This window comes from Halyomorpha halys, unplaced genomic scaffold (genome assembly GCF_000696795.3).
Source record: "Halyomorpha halys isolate HHAL.00 unplaced genomic scaffold, Hhal_1.1 Scaffold1873.1, whole genome shotgun sequence".
NCBI lineage: Eukaryota > Metazoa > Arthropoda > Insecta > Hemiptera > Pentatomidae > Halyomorpha > Halyomorpha halys.
The window spans coordinates 160661-184815 of NW_027114691.1; the positions used below are offsets into that span (position 1 = coordinate 160661).

General features: G+C 31.4%; 1 protein-coding gene across 1 annotated transcript in view; it reads right to left on the bottom strand.

The window, feature by feature from the left end:
* The window catches only part of LOC106690794 (discoidin domain-containing receptor 2), a gene marked incomplete at its 5' end in the record, with an annotated part of 139213 nt that overhangs the window by 58180 nt on the left and 56878 nt on the right, over positions 1–24155 (bottom strand). The window contains 1 exon segment of the mRNA XM_014436361.2: positions 4988–5152. Coding sequence (XP_014291847.1) covers positions 4988–5152 — 165 coding nt within the window.

Sequence of the window (24155 nt, forward strand, 5' to 3'; positions counted from 1 at the left end):
TTGGAAAAGTTGAACTTTATTTAGCGTTGATTATTTGTTCGGTACTTCCTGGTTAGATTAGAAATTTCCTTCCGCTCTTTTTTTTTTTTTTTTTTCAAATGTAACCATACGTGGTCGAAATGGCTATAATTCTTGCCTATATTTCCGTAGGGTCTTGTTTTTTCCTGTAAAAAGTCTGGGGTACGTCGCCATGCCATAATTCAAACATTACCCGCTTAGGGGGAGAATCGGGAATATAAAGAGAGGAAAACACAGGACCAGCGAAAATCAGCAATATTTGATTTTGATTCCAAGTCATCTCCTAACGAGAATACCGAGAAAGTTTACTTGGGAAGGTTTTATTTAATGAGGGACCATGATAGAATTTCTGCTTTTGGTTCACTATCGAATTAGCAGCATGGAGACTATTTACGACTCCTACCTGACAGGGGCGTTTAGAATTATACAACTTGCCGGTTTGCTGAAGCAAGAAATTTCCAGCCTTATCTTCTCGTTAGCTATGACCTTTTATAAAGTTTTAATAAGTTGGGGGGAGAGGCAGGTTTCTTCGGAGAACGTAAACCTTAAAATATTCTGGTAAGCAGCAAAAACCTTTACTCCCAGTCTTAAAATATTATATCGCCGCCGTTGAACGTATGTCATAAAGAGAGAGGGCACATAAAAAAGTTGGCTAGAAACACGAAGGGGTTGGGAAACGGTCAGCTATCTAATATGGATATATTATGGGCATCAGAAATTTCATTAACCGACTTTAGTTCTCTGACTTTTAAAATATAACTCACTCCGTAAAAAATAATACTTTAACAGTGATTTGTTAAATTTTTGCCGAATACATGTTCTTTTACTCAATATGCCAATATTTAATGCACTTCTAGACCTAGGTTGAGTAACTGTACTAAACATTGTTACAATAAAGAGATAAATATACGAAATAAAACAAGCATCTTACACAATAGTGAAACTTTTTGAAGATTGAGAGATATAATATAATACATTAGTACATATAATGTAATATATTGTGCATTGTACACACGAAAATTTTATCCAGATAATATTATAAAATTTATTCCTTGCATTAACATCACTAGAATGTGTCTATAACTCATAGTGTCTATAAGATATTAAAAGTTTTTATTTATTTAATGTAATTTACAACTGTACAAATAATAAATACAATAAGTAAATATGTTGTATGTTTCATATACACTTAAAAATCTTGGAAAGGAACCACCCTTTGGTGGAACATCAAGCATTAATTTAAATTAGAAGGTCCCGTGGCCATCTTCTTTTCAGACGCCTTGGAGGATTATCAGGGATGGTTAAGGATGAAAGATTAAGAATTAATGGGTTAGAATGGGTAAGGAGTTTGGAATGAAAAGACGCATATTTGTTATATTAAAAGTTACCACAACTGTGTTTACAGACAGGTCAACACTTACCTAACTATTTTTGAAATCGAACTTAAAATTTGAATATTTTTCTCAATTTAAACAAATTGAGAGCTTTATAATTCACATTTCCAACTCTGTTAAAAAAAAAAAAATGAACAAATGAAAATTTCAGAATAAAGATATTTTTATTGTTCCAAAGTTGAGATTAAAATATTTTGGGGAAAAATTCATTAAACCAAGATGAAAAGATTAATGGAGAAAAAAAGAGAATCAGGTAACAATTACTTCAATCACATGAGCATATTGCTAGTAATTTGTAGATTGAATATTTATTGCCAAAGTGGAATAGAATGCTAATAATTGTTTTGCATTAAATAACATGATATTTTGAATTTTAAAATAAAACAAGGATAAATCATGTTTTTTATAATTTCTTCAATCATACTGGTAGAACCAGAAATTCATTTTTATTATTGTTTATTTTTTATTTGAATGTATAAACGAGAATTCTTGTCCATAGTCTAAAAGTAGTAGTATGGAATATATTACTAAAACAAAAACTTTATTTATCAATTAATGCATTATATGTATGAGGAACTTCTGACAAAATGCATTTTACACATTTCTAATTTTGCCAGACAACAACGTTTTAACGGAGGAAAAAAAACTGGGACGAAATGGATTATGATGTGAACAACAATTTTCATAGATTTTAGAATTATTGACAAGATGTAAATATGATCCAAAATATTTTATACTTTGACATCTTACCAAAAATAATTTCCGATTACTTTGTTATTATTTTTTTTTTCAGAAAATGTACAAAATACGTTTTGAATAGGTCCTCAATTAATAGATTCATTTCTAGTTTTTGAAAAGTGATTTTTTTTTTTTACTTTTTATTTTATTTTGAAACAATGCCCTCTTCAATTTATTATGGTTAGCGATGAATTGTTATTTTCATATTCGTTTCTTAATGGTCTAAATATGTCAAATACCACACTTCTCATGAATGAGAACTATGTAGTTTTTTGGTGGTTATGCTCTCAAATTGAAGTTTAAAAAGTTCATTAATTAAAATATTATATTATAATAAAATTAAAATATTATATTATAATATTATTCTTCCATTGACCCTGAATGGAAATTCGAATTTTTATAGTTTTATAGCTAATTCCAATAACTATAAAATAAATTGAAAAATATTTATTTTCTTGTTTGTTAGCCAATTATTTAACATTGATTTGGAAGTCATTGTGCATATTTTTATTGCTTGAAAGTGTTTTAGAATTTTCTTTTATTTGCTTTCGCAAAGTTAGCCTTTGGGTCCTACAAAGAGTTTCTTTAATAAGGAGCACCACCTGATGCAACAATTAAATTCAGTCACCGGACTTTGGCAGCACTAAACTTTATTGTTAATGAAATTTTTCAATTTCTGAAACATGCCAACAATTTGATGGCTGAACTGATTTTACTTCTAAAGTTTCATTTATTATTCATGGTAACTTTTAAGTATTAAAAAACACAAAAGTTAGTTTTAGTTTGGACCTTTGTTTTTTCTTTTATTTCTTTTTTTTTCTTTTATAAAAATCCTTCGATATTTTTTTTTTTTTTTTATTGAAATGTGATTTTCGAAAAAAACATATGAATACCGGATCTATAGTTGAACTAATTAATGAATTTTTATTAGAACAAAATTCGTTTTTCGAAATAAATTTAAAATGTATTCATATTTTACAAATATTTTGCGTTTTCATTTGGTTGGTGAAATAAGCTTGGAATTCTAAATAAATCTTCCATCATTCCATTGTCAAAACCAAACAATTTTAGACCTTCCGATAACTAGCTATAATATTTAGTTACAAGTTTCGCTATTAAAGTGAATGCTAGTAGGATACTGAACAGTAATTTTCGAAGAACAGAAGCATGTCAAATAGAATTCAATTCTAGGTTTTATTAAAACTTGATATTCCCATAAACGTGATTGGATATAAAACCTAAGTATTGTATCTAAAAATTTTGCTATGTTGGATTTTAATGTTGATTAATATTCTCTTTATGATTATGGAAAGATTAAACTAAAAACAAAAAAAATAAACTATAATTTATGATGTAAACATAAAAAATGATCGATTAACTTTATTAAAATTAAAGTAGCTACCTTAAATCTACAACCATAATTGAAATCAAATTTTCTCAGAAAATTTCAGATACGCCATGACATTAGTCAGAACAAAATAAATTAGCAACAAGGTAGGAAAAACTTTTGCCAAAGCGTCAAGAATTAGCGATTGGTTCCAGCACAGTGTCCTCGATAGTAATGGACTAAATGATCACACATGAAATTTATCAAAAGAATGAATAATTATAGGAGAAAATGACGATGATTGAGAAAAAAAAACATGATTCCAATGAATGTTCTCTTCTGTGACTGTGATCTACTAAGAATGTACGTGCGGAATAAGAATACTCACTCTTACCTCATACTCAGGTATTAGGTAGCCATAAAACCATAACCTAAAAGCTTATGTTTTGCTGAGGAGTTCCTGAAATGTGAAAATTGTAAACCTTAGGAGTTCATTTGTACGTGTATCTGCGGAAAGCAAATATTTTTTGCCAACATACAAACGTAACAATGTGATCAGCCTTTACAGTTCTTCGGTTTTGTTTTCCGCCTCTGACAAGCTATTATTTAAGCTTGTCTGTCACGTGTTTGTTGTCACGTCTCCCACATTTGAATGGCGAGCAAGCTGACTAAGACGATCAGCCATATGGTGCAGAAGGCATTCTTCTTGGTCAAGATAAAAAGAATTTTACAAGTAATTTATAAAAATTCTATTTTTAAAGAAGAATCTCATTTGATATAATTGCTGGAAGATATCGAATTTTTCATATATTTATTAAACATTGAAGTGTTTTTTTTATTTATTTGTTGATATTTACAACTGTATAAAAAAATACAACCAGTAAATTTGATCATAATGACATAATGATATGATACAGGATGTAGAGAAACTACCCAGTAGTAGAACTCTAAGAACAGTTTACAATATAAGTCACGAGGCCATCTTCTTTTCAGGCGCCTTGGAGGATTGCCAGGAATGGAAGAGGAAGGAAGGTTAGAAACGAGTGGGTTTGGGTGGTTAGGGAGTTTAATATGGAAGGAATAATATCGGGTTCGGGCTAGATCGGTTACATAAGGAACATTTAGGTCTTTATGGATTTATTTTAACAAAATAAGGAGCATTGAGGATTTTACGAAGGATTTTGGATTGTAAAGATTGGATACGAGAGGAATTCGAAGGTTTAGTTAAACATTGAAGTTAATATAAAATATTTGACGTCGAATAGAGTGTATTGAGTGACAAGCCTATCACTCACTCATCATACATCGTTTACAGGGCAACTACGGTCCCACTCTTACAAACATTTATGCCTAATAGCACGCACATCAATTTAAATATAATAAAATTAATGTAATTATTATTCATAGAGTAATGAAAGAAATATTGATTAATGAATTAATTTCTCCATATATTATTGGTAAATAAAATTACAAGTGACAAAATAAGATATTTTGTTAGGGTTTTACATACCATGACCAAGACCGACATCCATTTTGAAGTTGTCACCTCCATATATCCCATCGACCAGCCTCCCTAAACCTTTGACGAGAAGGTCTCCTTCTTCTTCGCCGTCATAGGACACATCGGACAACTCCTTGCTGCTCCCCCGAGGAAGGCTGTAGCTCACGACACCATCTATAAACAAAAGTAATATATTAATGGCGAAGTTTCTCTTGAACATGATTTTCATATACGTAAAATGTATATTAATCTTTCTATAAAATTAATAAAGCGTTTAATTCATAGTGGTAAGCCATGTGGTTTCGGAATGCGATTGTACTTTAAATTTTATAATTATTTTTGAGAGGAAAATTGAGATATTTTTTATTATTTAATCAGAAATAGTGTAAAAGACTACCAATATCTCTTACACTAAGGGGTACACAGAACTTTCCGTACTGATTTACAGCTCGTCCTAAGTTTTCTTGCATTAACTTTTATGAACGGTCTTGAAAATTTTATTGAAGGTGTTACAGGTCCAGTAGTCAGAGAAGCTAATAAAAATTTAAACCAAATTTTGACTCGGTTGGGACAGCTATTGGATTTGGCACATGACTAATGCAAGACGGGGCGTAGCGAAATCTTGTATTCCCTGGTTGAGGAATCACCTCTTTTATTTTTCATGTAATATGAGGAGATTGGCTTCTTGCCCTATCTTAGGAGGGCGAGGTTTTATTGGTAGCCACGTGGGCCAGCACGTGGGCCGCCAGAGGTCGTCTTCGATCCAAGGCCTCTTCCGCCTACCTTGGCCTGGAAATCCTCAAGGTTGTACTCCATGTCTGCGTCAGTCATTGTGCGTTACGCAATTAAGCCAAAATTGAAATATTTGTTCATCTTCGTTATTTTTCTTTATTCCGAAAATCAAACTGGAGAAGAATGGAAAATTACTCTATAAAATAAATATAGAAAACATAAATAAATAAAATAATATTAATATATTTGCTATATATTAATATATTAGGCTATTTGCACGGATACGCACTTTGTATGAACCTAATATCTGTAAATCAAACGATAAGGGGTGTATAGCATCGGAAATGTACCATGTACATGTCAGGCATGTACCAGCAGACAAAATTTGATTTTTAATTTTTATAGATCGCAAAGGATTTGTTTTTTGGTTTTTAAATAAAATATTTTTAATAAAAATGTTTAACTAGTCCCAAATGATACGGATTTTTCTCAATTCTGGTATGGTCAACATTTTTTAACATACAATTTTACTGCAGATTGTGGGATGATTAGATATGAATAGGTAATAATAACTTCACACCACAAAATACCTAATTAAATTCATTATATAAATATTTTTTTAGCAGAATTAGGAATGGTTAAGACTGATTGGGTTGAAGCATGGGTAGAATTACAGTGATACCATGAAAGTAATTTCGTTTTCCACAATTTCATATTAATCTTCTTCACGCAGTATGAATTTCGTCACTTATCTTAAAGAGGAGTTTTGGCACGATAAGATTGATAATAAGAATGATGATATTCATATTATATTTAATTTAAGCCACCTTAAATCAACTCTGTCTCTTTGTAGGAAAGCTTAACAAAAAAACAAAAGAAGCGCAGGCTCGGATCGAAACATTTATTTGTTAAATAAGTACAATCAAAATGCATAAATTAAATTAAAAACAAAAATAAATTTTCCAAAAATATAGAACACAATTAGAATTTAAATTTAGAATTTTCACGAATTGATGAACTCCGATGGGTCGGAAACAATGTTCTCAATCCACGTCGGCGGGCCCACACATCGAAGTGGACTGGGGTACAGCGACTGGGCGACCGTACTGTACCAAGCCGACAGGGCGACTATACTTAGGCTACTGACCTTAGGCCACTACTTGTATTGTTGTGGCAAATAATCCTACTAGCAGGTATTCCACCATATAAACATTACCATAAGTATAATTCCCTTTATTTAAAACAAAACATACTTATAATGTAATTACATCTATTAACTGCCTATTTAGAAAAAATATTTACATTTTAATTAATATACATGAAGTTAATATTATATTTTATTAAGCTACAGAAAACAAAAGATTTCACAGAAAGAAAAGTTTACTTTGTCCTTTACAAAAATCAAACATAATTATGTTTTCGGGGCATAAGGGGGATAATAACAAAGAAAACGAATTTTTCATGACTTCTCTCGAAGAATAAAGCTCAACATCTGGAGGTACAATAGTCCCCCTATAAAGAATAATAAAAAACTGCTCGGGATATTTCGATTTAGACCGGTTTTCTGTTATCCAATTTAATTAAATTAGAAATACAAAAACCACTGTGACGTATTTTAATTTCGGGGTCTCGTTGATGAATTCACCAACAGTGGACCAGAGCAGCTCTAAATCTGGCGCGCAGAATCTGTTCTAATTACAAGAAAGCAATAAAACCTGGGAGCTGCTCCTTTAGTGGCTATTAACAACCATAAGCTACCCTTCACCCTCCTTAGCTCCCCTTCTGTTTTTAAGGGCGTCCCTTAATTAAATAATAGTCACCCAGCGGCTCGAACGCTGAATTTGTGCTACTGCTGTCCGAATTAAAGCCACCCAGCTAATATTTGTGTTTTCAGTTTGTCGCCTTTTAACTTCCCTCTCTCTCCCTCGGTCTCGCTATCTTTTTCCCTTCAATTTCGCTCTTCGTTTGTTTTCCATAAAGCCCATCTAATTGCCATGGAAGTGAGCCCTCCTCCTCAGTTCTGGTAATACACTTGGCTCGTCCTCTCAACAATGGCTCGAGTCTGAGAATCGGATTATCTATTCGTATTTCACTAGAACTTACTCAGACTCTCTCTTCCACTCTTGCAATTCTCGTTATCAGAATAGACCCTTTTGAGACCAGATTAAAAAAAAAAATTGTTAATTTACGAAATTTTATATTAATTTAATTTTTTCAGTTTTATATTATTATAGAAAGCACCATACACATTTTCTACATCTTCTTAAATTGTTATTTAACTTAATGTATTTTGTTGTTCTGATATGAACAATCAATTTATCCTTCACGTTTATAGAAAACATTCGACCAGTTCACCATTTGTATAATATTAATATTATCTTAAAATGTTCAAACTTCAAAATTGTATGTTTAAATACAAATATTTAAATCATAAAATGTCTGACTTGTTATTTTCGCAATGGGTTACAAAATAACCATTGTAAAACCGAACAACTTTGGTTTGTATTCAACGGAAATTATTATTGTTAAGAGACCATGGAACATATTAAGCCCTTTCAAAACATATATAATCACTGAAACTAATATAAAAGCATCATATCTGACCTTCAGTCAAAAATACATAAACAAATAGAATAAATTAAGTAAATAACTTTACCAACAGTAAAAAAATAATTTTATTGTGGATAATTTGAAACTTATTAAATTTTTCCTGTTAACAAAATCATACCGGATATGGTTATGACATTCATGTCTGACATTATAATTATTATTATTTATAGTTATTAGATTATTAGATAATTATTAGAGGACCTTAATATTACTCATTGTTATGCCTTCACCATAAATTTAACGTTTTTTATATTATATAAATGAATTAATTAATACTAAAATCACAAAAGATCGGCGAAGAACTGAAACCTTCTTCACGTTAGGTTGAAATGATTTGGACATACGAGATGATATAAACGAAGTTGAAGCCCTAATCCTCTCAGTGAGGGATAACCCGAATAAGCACTTCTACTTCAGAAAATTCTAGCCTTCTGATTAGTATATATTCTGAAAGGACTATAAATAATAATTTTCTTGTTGGTTTATATTGCTACCGTGTAAAGTAAAAGGGTCTGGTAAAACAATTATTAATAAAATAACTCTTAACCAAAATGAAGTTACTTAAATTCACGAAATTTATTTTGAGTAAGTGTCTCTTATAGAATTTCTTCATGAATGCGAACGAAAATGATTGAGTGAATCATAAATAAAATATTTAACGAAAAAAATTGTTCAGTAGTCAATATCATAAAATTTTTGATGCAAAAATACTGTATACTGTAGCCGCGAGTCAAACCTGTGGGTTCGGGAGCCACTCAGCTTCATAAAGTACCTATCTTATGAAGCTTCATAAGGTAGGTACTTTATGAAGCTGATTAATTCGGGAAATATCCTGCACTACCAATTCCTTACAACCCCTTCATGGATTATAGGGGTACAGGTTTCATTTAATGAAAAAAATGATAAATCGTATGCATATAACAGATAATCGATAGTTAGTAATTGAAGGAGTAAGGCCTTTTCAGTTTTTATACAGGTTGATTCCCTCTTCAACGGTTCTTACAAGGAGAGGAGGATCATGACGCGGAGTGAAACATAAATAATTTTGTTTGGAGGAGCATAAATTGGTATTTTTGGGTTGTCCACGGTGGTTTAAAACTTACACACAATCACACAGACTGTGCAAGAAGAAATTCACATTAAAGACCAATAGCCTTATACAGAAGAAGGTTAAGGAAGTGAGTCCTTGACTCCGAAGTGTCATTTCGTGTGAAGTGTTCTTCCTCATCTTTAATTTTATTTAGTACCGGAATATATTACTAAAGTTATAATTCAATCCGAAACGTTTTAACGTGACTTTAAAATGCCTACGTAGTTAAATATAAAATCTTTGATGGAAGCTGTTAAAGAAATAGATATCCAAAATACTTAAGAATAATAAAAATATGTGATTGCAGATAAAACGGTATTGATAAGGGTAAAAAAGAGGAAAGAAACGGTAATAAAAATGGAAAAGGCCAAATATACGGTTCTGTGCATCTAAAGGAAATACGGAATAAAAGAAAGCTCAAAAGAGAAGAAGGATTGTTATTTTTATTTAGGAAATATGTTGTCCGTATTCTAAAAATGTTAATTTGCACGACTATAATAGTCGCTTTAATTTTTGAATTTAGGATTTTAACTGGTACAAAAAATAATCCTATCAGCTAAATCTGAAACAATGCTTTCGATTTTTTTCTAACTAGTCGATTGCAAAGAGTATTTGGTCGCTTAAAAGAAATTGCAAGTGGTTATCTTAAAGAGCAAATATTACTGATTGTGAATGTTCTGTGGATTCTTAAAATCAATAAAAACTTATGTAGGTAGTAATTGTGAGCGGAGGCCGTTTTAGGTGAGTGTGCTAAGGCATCAATCTTACTTCAAGAGTGCAACCTCGAGCTGCAGTGGTCTCTCACTCTGGTTAATCAACAGGATAATGCTCCCACCCCGTTTATGTCAGAAAAGAACAGGATGAGGTAAACCAAGAAACAAATTTACTTCAAAAAGAGTATTAGCGTGCCCGCTCAAAATAAAGGGTAGTTTCTCTCCATGCTTCACTATCACTTCATTATAAACTTGCAGCAAATTTACTTAATGTATTATAATGTACAGAAGTCAATCTCAATAAATATATCACAAAAAAACATTAAAAATATGTTTGTAAGTAATCCTGTAAGTGTTTAAATACTTTCCATTAACTAAATAATATGATTATGTGTTGTAATATCATTAGTTCGTAATGGATATAAACAATTTTAGATTTTTTATCAACCTTCTTGAAAGTGACATAATTCTAATTTTATTATTTTCACAAACCCTTTAAACTTTCTCTATTTCCAGAATAAGAACAGTACGTCCTTCTCAGATGGAGAGGGGTCCAAATTGAAAAGTAGCTTGTTGTTTTTGGGGTGTGCGAGGAGGGGTAACCCTCCCCCTCCCCCTTCTTTAGGACGGGATTTATAGAGCAGCTGAGCCCTAGCGCCATCTAATTGCTGCCACAGCCGGGAACCTATTTGATTGAACCAGTCCCAGCACGCGACCATTTCAAATCCTACTTTAACTCTTCTTTATCTTAGCAGCCGTGTCGCTCAAAATAAAGAAACAGCAAACTCAAGTTTTTTTTTTTACTATTAATATCTAGGTCGGAGTTTCCAGATTTTTATTTGGTTTTAGTCCAATAAAATAGTCAAAATTAGAAGAAAAATTCCCGGTCTGGATTATTTCTAATGTCTGAAAAGGTTTTGCCAGTAATTTCTGGAATTTTGCAATATAAATATTTTGCGGCTAAATATCACGCTGTTTTTTTATTTCTGGCGCTTTTTAAATATTGTTCGATTTAACTATCTTAAAGTTTTCTCTTCCCATTTTAAGTAAATTTTTCGAAAGTGACAGGGCCGTCGCTCTTTGGGGATCTTAGTGGGGTGGGAAGGAAGGCCTTTTTATAATCTTGGAATAATTATTTTTTCAATATGCTAAATTTGCAGCAGCTTGATGATTTTAACTCAACAAAATTTATCTAGCTTGAAATGGAGATCTCTCAGTATTTGTCTTGTAGCCTATAACCGATCAAAGTTCTATTAAACTTTTAAACTATTGGAAATTTATTGTAAGTTTAATATTTAAACGTTTCGATCTTCTAAAATATAAATAAAAATATTGAGTAGCATCTGAACGTTTAGATTTACTTTTTTTGGCAAAACATCTGAAGTTTTGAGAACTCCCAAAATTATTCAAGGCAGAAAACTCAGTCTGGTCTGAAACTATAAAAAGTTTAGTAGTAATTTAAGAATGGAATAAGGGCCACCCGTAGCTCAGTGGTTAAGACACTATTTTACTAATTTGATGTCGGCAATAGACATCAAATTGGTAAAACGGTGGTTCGAATTCGGCCTTAGGGCGTCGACTTTTTTCATTGAGTGGTGGTCCCACAAAATGAAAAACTTTGATCCCCAACCATGGATCACCGCAAGGCAGTAAAGGGCTCCATTGAGAGTCTTCGCCGAAAAAAAAAATAATGGAATATACAAATGTTTTTAATATTTTCATACGGAGAGATACTACGCAAGGCCTTTTCATTGATATTAAAACTCATCAACACTGGAAATTTTGGATTTACTTTTGTTCGGTTTAATAATATGCCAAAAATTTTCATTTTGTTATTGATTAAAACTATTGTTATAGAATTATCATTATTTTTTTTCTCTGTAATTCAAGGAGCTCTATTCTTGGAATTATTCAAGGTACTTAAATCGATTTTCTCTCAAAATGTTATAAATATTATCAAGTTTCGAGATGGAATACGACATTTTGTGTCAGACGTGTAATCTGGTAATGGGAACAAATGCTAAACAATAGAATAGTTCTAAGATTTATTATAAGATTGCAGATCCCAAGATAAAACGTTTTGTTAAAAAATGTCAGAAACCACTTAAAAAACTTAAATTTACATTAGTTATGCCGGGAATTTCACAGCTAAGTAGCCTTTTAATAAGAATTTTATTAGACTTACTTACTTACGTACCAGTATATTTTTTTATGAGGATAAATGTTGATAATTGGTTTTAGTCGGATGTAGGATTTATTTACAATTCGCTTAGAGATCCGATGGTTTTCCAAAATTGAGTGCAAAGCAGTGATGGGCGGATTATTGTTGATTTGAATAATTTTTTAATGCTAATACTATATATGGTTAATGAAAATTTATTCTATTTGGCTGAAAGTCGCTATTAGTCAAATTTATTTGGGTCTTACTGTTGTATGAAATTGAACTTCCTCATAACATTTTTTTATTATTATACTAAAAAGTTTTTTCCGAGATTATTTATGTTTAGAAATTTTATTTTGTAAAAAAAAAGTATTAGATGAAATGCCCTGTACTGAGAAACATCTAGGAATGCTGGCTTTGCAACCGCACTGAAATAAATGTTGAAATAAAATATATAACTTGAAGAGCGTAGTTACCAATTCCTCGCTACTTTCGATTGCAGGATCAGCGACGGCTCAGGCGGAATTTGGCCCGGGTTTAATTTGATAAGAGCTTTAGGGAGAGCAATTAAATTAATATTCAATAATCGGACAGGAATGGGACCTCCCTATAGGTATCCAGTATTCGGAGCAGGCATGGAGGGCTCTAGCTCTAATAGAATTCTCTTATTGTCGGTCCCAATTTAAGGGCAACGCTAAGTTCAATGAAATTTTTCTTTTCTACAATAAATGATCAATAGTCTAAATCATTTAAATAAAAATATCACATCTCTAGTTTTGAGTTTCAATGGATCGAATTCAGAAAGTAATGTTATTGACTCATACATTACTATAGTGGGTTGCAATAGGGATAATTTCTTCGGTTTTTATTCCACCTTATATAAAATATGAGTAGTTCTTTTAATATGAAATTGGTTCAACCCTCATTAACGATAGAGCTGTGAAAGAAGTCTTGATTTCTTAAGAAAGTATTGAAGAGAAAGGGAAACCAAAAGTAAAAATAATGATTGTATGAGATGTTCTGCAGACAAGAATGAAGGATCTATTCAGATATGCTTAAATAAGAAGGGAAATCTAAAATCTCTAGTGGAAATGGAACATTTAATACGAGTCCCTGTATTGAATACTTTACAAATAATTTCAAAATTTTGTTTATAGATGGAGACATGTAATACCAATAATATTCCACAAAATAAAGGTATGCACCTCCTCTCTCAAGGCATCAATTTACAAAAAAATAATTACACAAAATAATACTGAATAAAATATTTTCATTTTATAGTTTTTTAACTTGAACAACACATATTTCTCATGAATTTTGGTCGAGAAACATCTTAGGAGACCCACCTCACGTTAGGGCCTTTAATTTCAGCCATAGTGAAAACAGAATTTTCGCTACATGGCTACATCTCAGAAAGGAAAAAATAAACACTGTGCTTTGGTATGGTGTCTTGTGGATCTAATTTCTTTTACATCATCATAAGTTTAATAGGAAGCAAAAAATACGAAATTAAAAGCCAGCAGATTTTTTCTGATGTTTCGGAATGTTCTCAATTTTAAGTAACCGAGTTTTTTCAATTTACTTCATCTGTCTCAGGTAATAATAAACTGAGGAAATTAATAATTAATAATAAATATTAATTTCTATTGTTGAAACTACAGGTTTGATTAACGTTACCTCTTCATTATCTGACGATAAATAAAAATTGTAGTATTACTTACTAGCACATTTTGTTTTAATTTACCTAGTACGAACACTAATCCTTTGTTGTTATTAAAAATGTAAACATTTTAGCTCATCGTTTTAGAAAAATTAATTTAGCATCAGAAAAAATGCAGAGAGCATTGAATGATTTGGAGATTCAATAATCCTTGAATATTTAATGTTATTTTTTATAGAAATGAGTTTAACAAGCTCTGATACTATATCTCAAGTAGGTTTGGGACTTAATCAAATAAATATTTTATGATATCCCTACACTATTGATTCATAGCGCAATAATGAATATTACTTTTGATCAATTTTGATTACTGCAAATCCACTCCAATCCTTCAAAGGAAACAAATATTTAAAGCTTTAATACTGCTAATGGTAATTTTCACATTTGTTTATAATTAACTGAGTGAGGATTAGAGAGATACAATTTAATGAACGTGTACTGAAAGTATTTATATAAAGAAAGAGAGGTAGAGAGAAAGAAGATAAAACTAAAATAAACTGCATTGACGCAAAAAAAAACTAATTATAGATAGATATTCAGGTTTATACGGTGCCTTTGTCAAATAAACCTATTCAGTTCAAGTTCATTATTTATAGGAATCGGAAAGTCAATGGCTATTTCAGCTCGAGTGGTAGGCGTTCAACTCGAGCTTCCACTTCGTGCTGTCAAGGAAGAATTTCAGTGATTACCTTATTACTTTATAATTGTCCACTTAATTTTCATACATTTATTAATAATTGATTTATTCAGTTCATTAAATAACACTTTATCAATATTGATTGTTTCTTATTTAAATATTGCGTTGTCATTTGCATTGGCTGCAATGTTCGGGTAAATTAAAAGTTAATAGTTTTCGTTGTCTCTGAAATAATTTATTAATCGATCATTAAAACATGAGCTCTAACCAATTATTAGGTCTTTAAGTTTTCGGTTACATATTTCCCTTGGTTTTGTTTTTGAATTCTCTATTTATAGAAATTTATAACTGTATAATTAAGCACAATAAGTAAATATGATAAGTAGAGAGTGTGAATAAGGAATTTCGGATTAAAGGAGTAATATCTATCACGGGCTAAATAAGCAATAAGTAGGATATTGAGGTCTTCATCACTAGGTTTATATGTGACCTAACAAGGAGTATTAAGGATTTTTGGAGGATTTCGGATTTTAAGGATTGAATACAGGAGGAATTTGATGGTTTCGGTTGATCCTCAAGCTGTAGCTGTATGCTTGGGGATGTAGACTCCCTTTACAAATATGTTTAGTAATCAAGATTTGTATGATTTTTTAGTTGTAAATGGAGCGTTTGTTGCATAAGTGTTGTAGCAATGGGAATCTAGGAGTTTTTTTTTTTTTATCGTTTCTGTCTTGTAGAGGAACCTATTCTATTTAAATCTATTCTTTAGAAGTCTTTAAAATTTTAGATTAAGGAATGTTTGCTAGCCATGAATACATTTTGATGACACCTTCCAGGTATAAGCAGTAAGTTTCGACCGTAAGTTCTTTTGAAATACTTTCCAATCGTTGTTAGCTTGATTGTATTGTTTACCTGAAACCAATGGATATAACGAAATGTTTGTTTGATATAAAGGGATTCGGGATATTATATTTTATAAAGTGCCTACAGGGTGAAATTCTCTTCACCGGACATTATACTCAATGCGTTTGAGCTTCATAACGTTCATGTGACCTAACTCAATAGGGTTTATTACGTAGGTGTGGAGAAATCAGTATAATTCATAAAAAAGAGTTGTGAGTTCTGTACGCTATTGTACATTTTGAAATTTGAATGGTTTTTCCAGAAAGAAAAACTATCTACGAAGTACAATAAGATAGATTTTCAAAATTTTTTACAGCTTGTAAAACTTGTATTTCTTTTACCCCCCCCCCCACTCTCTCTCAATATATATATTTTTTTCTATTTTTGTGATCAGATGGCTAAATATTTATCTTTTCAAGTTTGTAAATTTAAAAAAAAAATAATATCTTGTGGATTAAATTTATAAGTTATAATTTTAAACCGTCGTTTTCTCCTAAACCTAAAAGAAGAGACTTATTAAATGTTAGCTATTCCAATATCAACTTAGAACATCCCACAATGTAAAAAAAAAAATAACTTTATTAAGAAGAAGGTAGCTTATAACATTCTGCCATCTAGGGACAAATAATATCTGTGGGTTATGATTCAGGTTATTGAAAATTAATGTGAGAGACAAGAGTAATTTTGAAAATATTAGAGTATTGTTGTGTTTACTTAGTAAGTGACATAGTGTGAACGTTACAATGAATTAGCATTAAATCCTTTTCAATTTTTTTTTCTATATTTTCTAGAATGTTTGACGAACGTAATGTTTTTTTTATGTAACCTCTCTAGATATCTCAAATATCCTTACCAAACTTATGTTTGCTAAAACATTGGAGCTATAAAAAAGAAAACAATGGACTTACCAGACATTAATAGTAATCTATAGGACTGGATATCTTGTGGGCAGAATCATACTCCACCCTCGCTGAGGGTAGCTTTATAAATCTTATACCCCTCTAACTGGTTTAGGAAGCTAAGCTTCATTTGTCTCAACCTTATCTATCCAACATGCTCCATTCTTCCTCCCAATGATACAACATAAATTATTGTAATGATACATTAAATGTTTTATTCATGGCTAGTCTTTTGCTAAAAGTCCCTCAACACCATAAATTGTGATGAGGGGAAACTTATGAATAAAATTCAGTTTCATATACCTATTTAGGGCTGATTATTTTCCTCTTGGTAGAATGATTCCCATTCCATTACTAAAGATGTTTGTCGGGTGGATACTATTAGCCTGAAGTATTACAGTTGTTGACATATCTAATGTTTTCTCTCACCCTCTCCATTTTTTTTATAAATTTTTACAATCTATGTATATTTTTAATAATACTTAAAAAGGGAGAAAATGTAAACTGTAAAAAATTAAAAATGTAATGAAAATGTTGAAAAACAATGAAGTGAAAATCAGAAATAATTTATCAAAGATAAGAAGAATTCAATCGTGTGAATTCTTCATTAGAATAGGATATCATTGTGCGAAGAAAAACATACTGGTTATATTATTATTAGATAAAAACGTAGGTACATTGCGCGTTACTAAGAAAAAAATTTGAAAAAAAAATTTAGAAACCAAATATTAATTTGTTGAATAAAAGTGATAATGTTGAATTAAATTATATAAGCATTCTTATGCTTTCTTTTATTTGTTTCTATCTAATTTAGTATGATGAACATGAGATATATACAGGAAATCAAATAAATAATATGTTTAAGAGATATTTGTTGTTTAAATATATATATTTCCCAAAATATACACAATCATGTTCTATCAATCTAAAATTGTGATAAAATAAATAATTTTTTTTTAACAACATGATTAGGAGTATTGGGCGTGTTATTTAACCCATAATGTGATTGTATTGAATAGTTAAGGAAAAATTGTTGGACTATTTGTTTTTCTTTTTTTTCTATAACCCCCTTCCTATTCATTTCTTATTTTTGAGATAGGAGTTATCTGCAGGTAAACAACTTACTCAAAGCCAATGTTAGGGGGAGGAAGTTTTCACTCCATGGGGCTATCTCGAAATAAAAGTCCTTCTAGGCCGGATTCGAACCGAAGCCGCTTCAGTTACAAGGTTTCTAAGATGATGCCTTAACTCCTTTGGCCACAATCGGCCTCTAATATAATATTGTTCTAAAATAAATTCAATTCTTTATATGGTTGGTAGGTACATCATAATACTTAGATTAATTTAATAATTTACTTTGATGATTTAATCGTTCTCCCTACAATAAATTAGGTTGATGATGGCATGCCATTTAATATTTTGTAATATTGCACGGCCTCTCACAATTTTGTAGATCTTTACAAATTAAAAATCTACTATACTAGGAAGAGTATTATGTGATGTGCTTATAAATACAATTGAGATGTATCGGTTTAATGGGTACAACAGCATAAGACATAATTGAGTCTTTGAGATATAAATATGCTCAACAAGACATTATGGGTCAGAGAAAAATTTATGTGGAAAAAAAAATATGGATTTTCCTGGGACAACTTCTCCGTGTTGAGATATAGGATCTTTCTCCACCATTATTTATAACTAGGCTGCGATAATTTATGTGAGGCCAAAATGAATGGAGCTTTGTGGTGCAGTATGTAGGTGTACACCACACATCACCTCTCCTAAACTCAATATAAGCAAGCAATGATTTACTTCCTGCCCGTATTAATATTCACCTTAGTTACCTCCTGGTCCTTTGTTCAGCCCCATGCCCTTCCATACTTTAATGAAGGGGGGACGTGATAATGATCGTAAACATGGATATTAGAGTTTTAATAATTTTATAAATCGTCTTCAACTACGAACTGATGAAAACTAAGTTTTCACATTCAGTCTTTCTATTTCTTTTTTTTTCAGTACTAAAATAATAATATATTCAATAACTAAATAAAGACTTTTACAACTTCACCAATACAATCATCATGTTTATTTTAACTCTATTATAGTATAAATCCTGTTCATGGATTTCCTACTGAAATTATTGATATTTGTAGAATATTATTTGTTTAATTTAGGTATTCCCCGGAGTAAAAGTTGTACTACACAAAATTAATGTTCTTTTTTTTTAAATTTATATTTTTTGTATCATTATTATGAAATATATTTATAATCTTCAATTATATCATATTGTGTTTTTTTTTTTTTTATGATTGACCTATTGATCTGTCGTGATGCACAGACGTTCCAGACCGACCGTCACTATTAAACATTCATTTTCGAATGAATTTTGGCATTATAACTAACGTAATGGCTACATTATTAATGTTTTCCATATTTCAAAACTTGAACAAACATACAATGAGCGTCTCTGTTTCACCAGCTTAAAATACATGTTCGGTACATTTTGTCTTCTTCTTCCTCTAAGTCCTGTGTCATGTGTGGAGCAGTCTCAGTCCATCTAGCCCACCGGTCCCTGTCCCTTGCTAGTCTTCTCATCTCCCGGATGGTGCGTCCTCTTGCTGCCCCTAGCTTTCCAATGTACTCAGAGTCCATGCAACTAGGTCTGCCACGAAGCCGTCTTCCTTGCGGCCTTCCTTCCAAATACCACCTAGCTTTTCCGGTATCATACATTCTACAGATGTGTCCATACTAAAATGGTAAAATGGTTGTCAATCTTGCATGGTGTCGCGCACCGTCTTCTTTCCGGCTTTGCTTCCAAATACCTCCTTTTTTTCATTTGACGGCTTTTCTGATATTGTCCATTCTACAGACCGTGTCCATACTACTTGCATTGTGTCTCGCACTGAGAAAATCCTCCCGAATCCTTTCATTTCTCACACAGTCTCTCCTGGTCTTACCAACTATTCTTCGGAGGAATCTCATTACTGTCGACGTTATCCTTCCTACGTGCTTGTCGCTGTATGATATTTTGTACACTATTGAGGATAAGCATATTGGCCTATAGTTCTTGCATTCGCTTTGATTGCGTTGCTTGTGAATTGGGATTATGATGTTATTTTCCCATTCTCGTGGCAGCAACTTAAGGTCCCAAATCATCTGGAACAGCATTTAATTATTTCATTGCCGCCTTATTTTATAAATTCCGGAGCTATGCCATCTGGTCCTGGAGCTTTTCCTAGCTGGATTTTGTTGACTGCCTACTCCACCTCGTATTCCACAATCGCATCGTCCATATCTTCAGGATAGGTGTTCTCTACTCTACCTCTCCTTCTGTAATCCCTGTAGTTATGGTAGACGGTCTTCCATTCTAAATTTCCTGTGGAAGAACTGCCTTTTCTTTCAAAATTTAATAGTGTGACATTCTGATATTTACTAATTTAATTTAATGCTGTTTAACACTGAATTTGTCAAAACTTTGATTCATTCACTTAAGTGAAACAGAATACGGAAAAACTTCGGGTTCATTATTATATATATAAAAAAAAACCGTTATTAATTTGGAAAATTGTTTACATTTAGATATAGATGGGAATAATTTACAACTCTTTATATGCGTTTAGGAAACTATTTCACCATATCTGTCAAAAATAGGTTTTGGTTTTATTTTCAAATGGACGTGTTCCTAAGATATAATTATTGATAAGGGCTTCTTTCTTGGCTGTTGTTTGAACCTTGAGGCTAGTAAGGTTGTCAAAAACTGTTGTGTACGGTACATACTTCAGAAAATGTCAAATACAATTTTTGTTTTTTGCGAGATGTGCCACTATTCATTCTATATCCAATAATTGTAATATTGGTAGTAAAGATGAAAAAGGATCTTACATTAAAAACTATAGGATTAATTTTATATGTTCAACTTATATTTGAAAGACACTATAGGAACATTTTTTCTTTAACACGCATGATTGATAGTGGATTTTTAAATAAAGCCATCAGGAAATAGTAATTATATTCTTGGCTTTATTAATAGTTTTGTCTCATTTTTTATAGCTTCAAATAGATCACGTTTATCAAGTTATACTTGCTCAAGAAATATAGTCAACTGAAGAGATCTTGAGCCGTGTGGAGGAAAATAGTAATCTTACATTATTGGGGTAGAAAATTATTCACATAAAATGTAAAAAAAATTAATACAAAGGAAAATAACTTTATTCTTTGATTCTTTGATTTTCAGCGTGAAAATGGTACAGAAGGTCACAGATAGATATACGGTCGATATTCCTTTCGATACGATACTTTCACCATGGTATCAATACTCCATTAACATTCATCCAAATTCTAGGCAATTAAAATATAAAATGCCGATACATGAAAAATTATAAATGTAAAAATATTAAATAAAAAAAAGTACTCGTTTACGGAAATAACACTGTTCTATACCCCTATTTATTATTTTACACGGGGTGTTATATTCTGAAACATATTACCTTTCACTAAACGCGACACTTCTTTAGAAGTATATAAAACCCCATGTAACTGAGTATGTCACCATACAGAAAGCTCTTTGTATATGTAACTGTAAACATAAGTATATCATCATTTTTTCAGAAGTCTTGAGTTTCGTTCGGTTGTGAAAGGCACCCGATTACTATGCAAAGTTTCATTATCTATAGGTGACAACTTCACTAACGACCCACTGACATTTTTAAGGAGCTATGCAATTACATCCCGTATCTTATAAGAAATAGTAGTATAAGATAGGGTTATTACCGTAGTCGATTTTTTTAAATTTAATTAATATTATTATTTATTAATATGTAACTACTAATTTATTTCTATAAAGCTATAAATGACCATAATTAGCTGTCAAAGTTTCAGCTGGTCGATTTAATAAACTAGGACAGAGTGTCAGTCAGAACCAAGAAGATGACGGGAGTGGATCAGACATAATCTTACAAGTTTGCATGTGTGCTCCCAGAAGTTCATTGAAACTCTTAACTGCTCAGACAAGTTAGTCTCTTTAACAGATTTATCAGATGTATGCCACCTCTTAGTAGGGCTCAATTTATTATTAAGGTCTACGACGTCCCTATGATATTTCCTAAACATGGCTGAATTCACGGTGACTAATACATGATTGACATCTATTGATAACATTTCGTCAATTACTATTATCTGTAACAAGAGACGGTGGTATTTTAGAACAAAGGCCACCTAGAAAAAAACACTTCAAGAAAAAAACTAATTAATATTTATCTGTTTTTTTTTTTGGAGTAGCTTTTAACATTAGTTTTGAGGGTAATTCTTGACTATTATATCTGTTGTACCTGTTACAAGCTTTAGCTTGACTTTAAAGGTCAGGAGAATCTCCTGGGGTACAATCAACCTTAATCTGGGTTCAATAAGATTGAGGGAATAAATCTGATCCAGGAGGGGGGGGGGGCGTAAATGCTTCCCACATCTCCTTTTTTATAATCGTTGGTCAAGAAACACTACTTATTTATCAAAGACTGAATACATGAATCCTTGTGAGTTCTAGTGAAAAGAGGTTTTCGACATTTCGTTTTATACGCGTCATAATTGGTTAAAATTAATAATTTATTAGTACTCCCATAAATCAGAAGTAATAATTCTCCCTCCTCCCAGATTTATATATTACTACATGAGATAAAAATTAACTTATTTATTTTTTTCTAAGCTAACAGATATGTATGTATATTACCACGAACCGGAATTCAAGGTTACATTTCTCACAAACTATAATGTATCACTGAACACAAGTAATTATTTCATAGGTCCAGGCTCTTGCCAGACATCTTGCTATGAGATCTAGACATCTTGCTATATTTATTTAATTTTATCATTATCATTGATAGTGGCTCAGTGGTAAGGCACTATGCCAAGGATCTAAGGATCTGGGTTCGAATCCGGCTGGGGTAGATCATTATTAATTCCTACTGTAGCCATGAGTCAACCCAGTGGGTTCGGGAGCTCTCTTGAGTCCACCCAGCCTCATGAAGTTGGTACGCTTAACTGGGGACAATCGGGCGGTCGAGCGTGCTTCGGACAAAATCATCTTCTTTTACTACCGTTAGTGTAGTAACAGTTACTACCTTCCTTACTTACAAATTACTGAAACCCTGACCCTTCATGGGTTTTAGCGGTAATCATTATCATTATTATCATTTTATTTATTTTTTCTCAAATTATTCTGTAGTATGTAATTTTTTTTATTGATTTTATAAATATTATTTGTTTTCTCTATATTATTCATAATTACATAACCATTATTATTTTTTATAATTGATATTTATAATTGTTCAATGGTTACAGCATTGTAAATATTTAGAGATCTTTTGTATGAGACTGTATCCCCATTATTAACAGTCACAAAATAACTGTTAAAATAACCACCTAAAAGCAACCAGGTCAATCTGATAGTACAGAAATTAAAGGAAAAATTCTAGCCTAAAATTGTGATGTTAGAATTCAAAGATCAAGTGTATCAGTAAATTAATTGTAATCATTTTAGGTTATTTCCCACTTACCTATTGTAAACTGTTGTTTTTCCGATCCGGAATATTAAGAGAATATTTCAAGAGTGTGTATTCACACGTGGTAGCTACTTTAAAATCAGAAGTCAAATATGGACCAATAAACCTACTAATCCAAGAGGTAGTGCTGTATATAATGCGATAATGGAAATGCATTTATACATATATGGTGCAATAATCCATCATTGAATCCAGGCCCTGAAGCTAACCACTATGTGTGCTGTGTTATGTGATAATGGAACTCAGAGAAACTTTTTCTTCATCTCTATCAAATTTTTCAAATAAACCAATTAACCCAAGTAACTATCCATTACTATTATATCTAGAAAAGAATAATGTGTCCAATTGTTGGTGAGTATAATATAGTTCCCTGACGTTTTTTCTATGACGTCAATTCCATTTTTCTTTGTTTTTTAATTTCGTGATGTAAGTATTTTTTCTAAATATTTCTAACATTGTTCCTTCTGACCTTCCTGATGATTTCAAAATGTAATATTTGTCGAGATATTCTTGCTTCTTCAACACTGATAGAGAAGCTTTGTATTGATGCAGGAACAGAAATAAATCCATTTCATCGGACTCAAAACTCGTATTTTACATTTTAGTCATCAGGAAACAAATATAGTTCTGTATTTGTCAAATTTGTGTTGGGGAATAATTAATTGAACAGTTAACCTATTATATAACCCTGTGTGGGATGATACTTGCTAGTTCCCATATCGATTGTAACATATTACGCCCACTGCTGTCGCTTACGCATACACGAATTCGGTACACATTTATTTCGAGAGGAGCGCATCTAAATTGGCTAATATTGGAAGAAATTTGGAAAAAAAGTATTGATTTGTAATTCATTTTAATTCCTTTAATGATTATAAATTTGATCAAATTTAATCAACTACTGTCGCAAAAAACTAATTTCCTGTATACGCCTATGCTTTGACAACGCATTGTGTAATTTTGTCATTCTGGATGGACAAAAATACAAAACATTTTCAGAATAAGCTTTCAATAATTATTTTGCGCTCCAGTAATTAAAATATCGAATTTAATAAGTAATAAATATTACAAATTATTCAGTATTTTCTTTTCAAGGAAGTTTATTATATTGATCATTTAAATAATTAATAATTATATTAATAAATTAAATAATTTAAT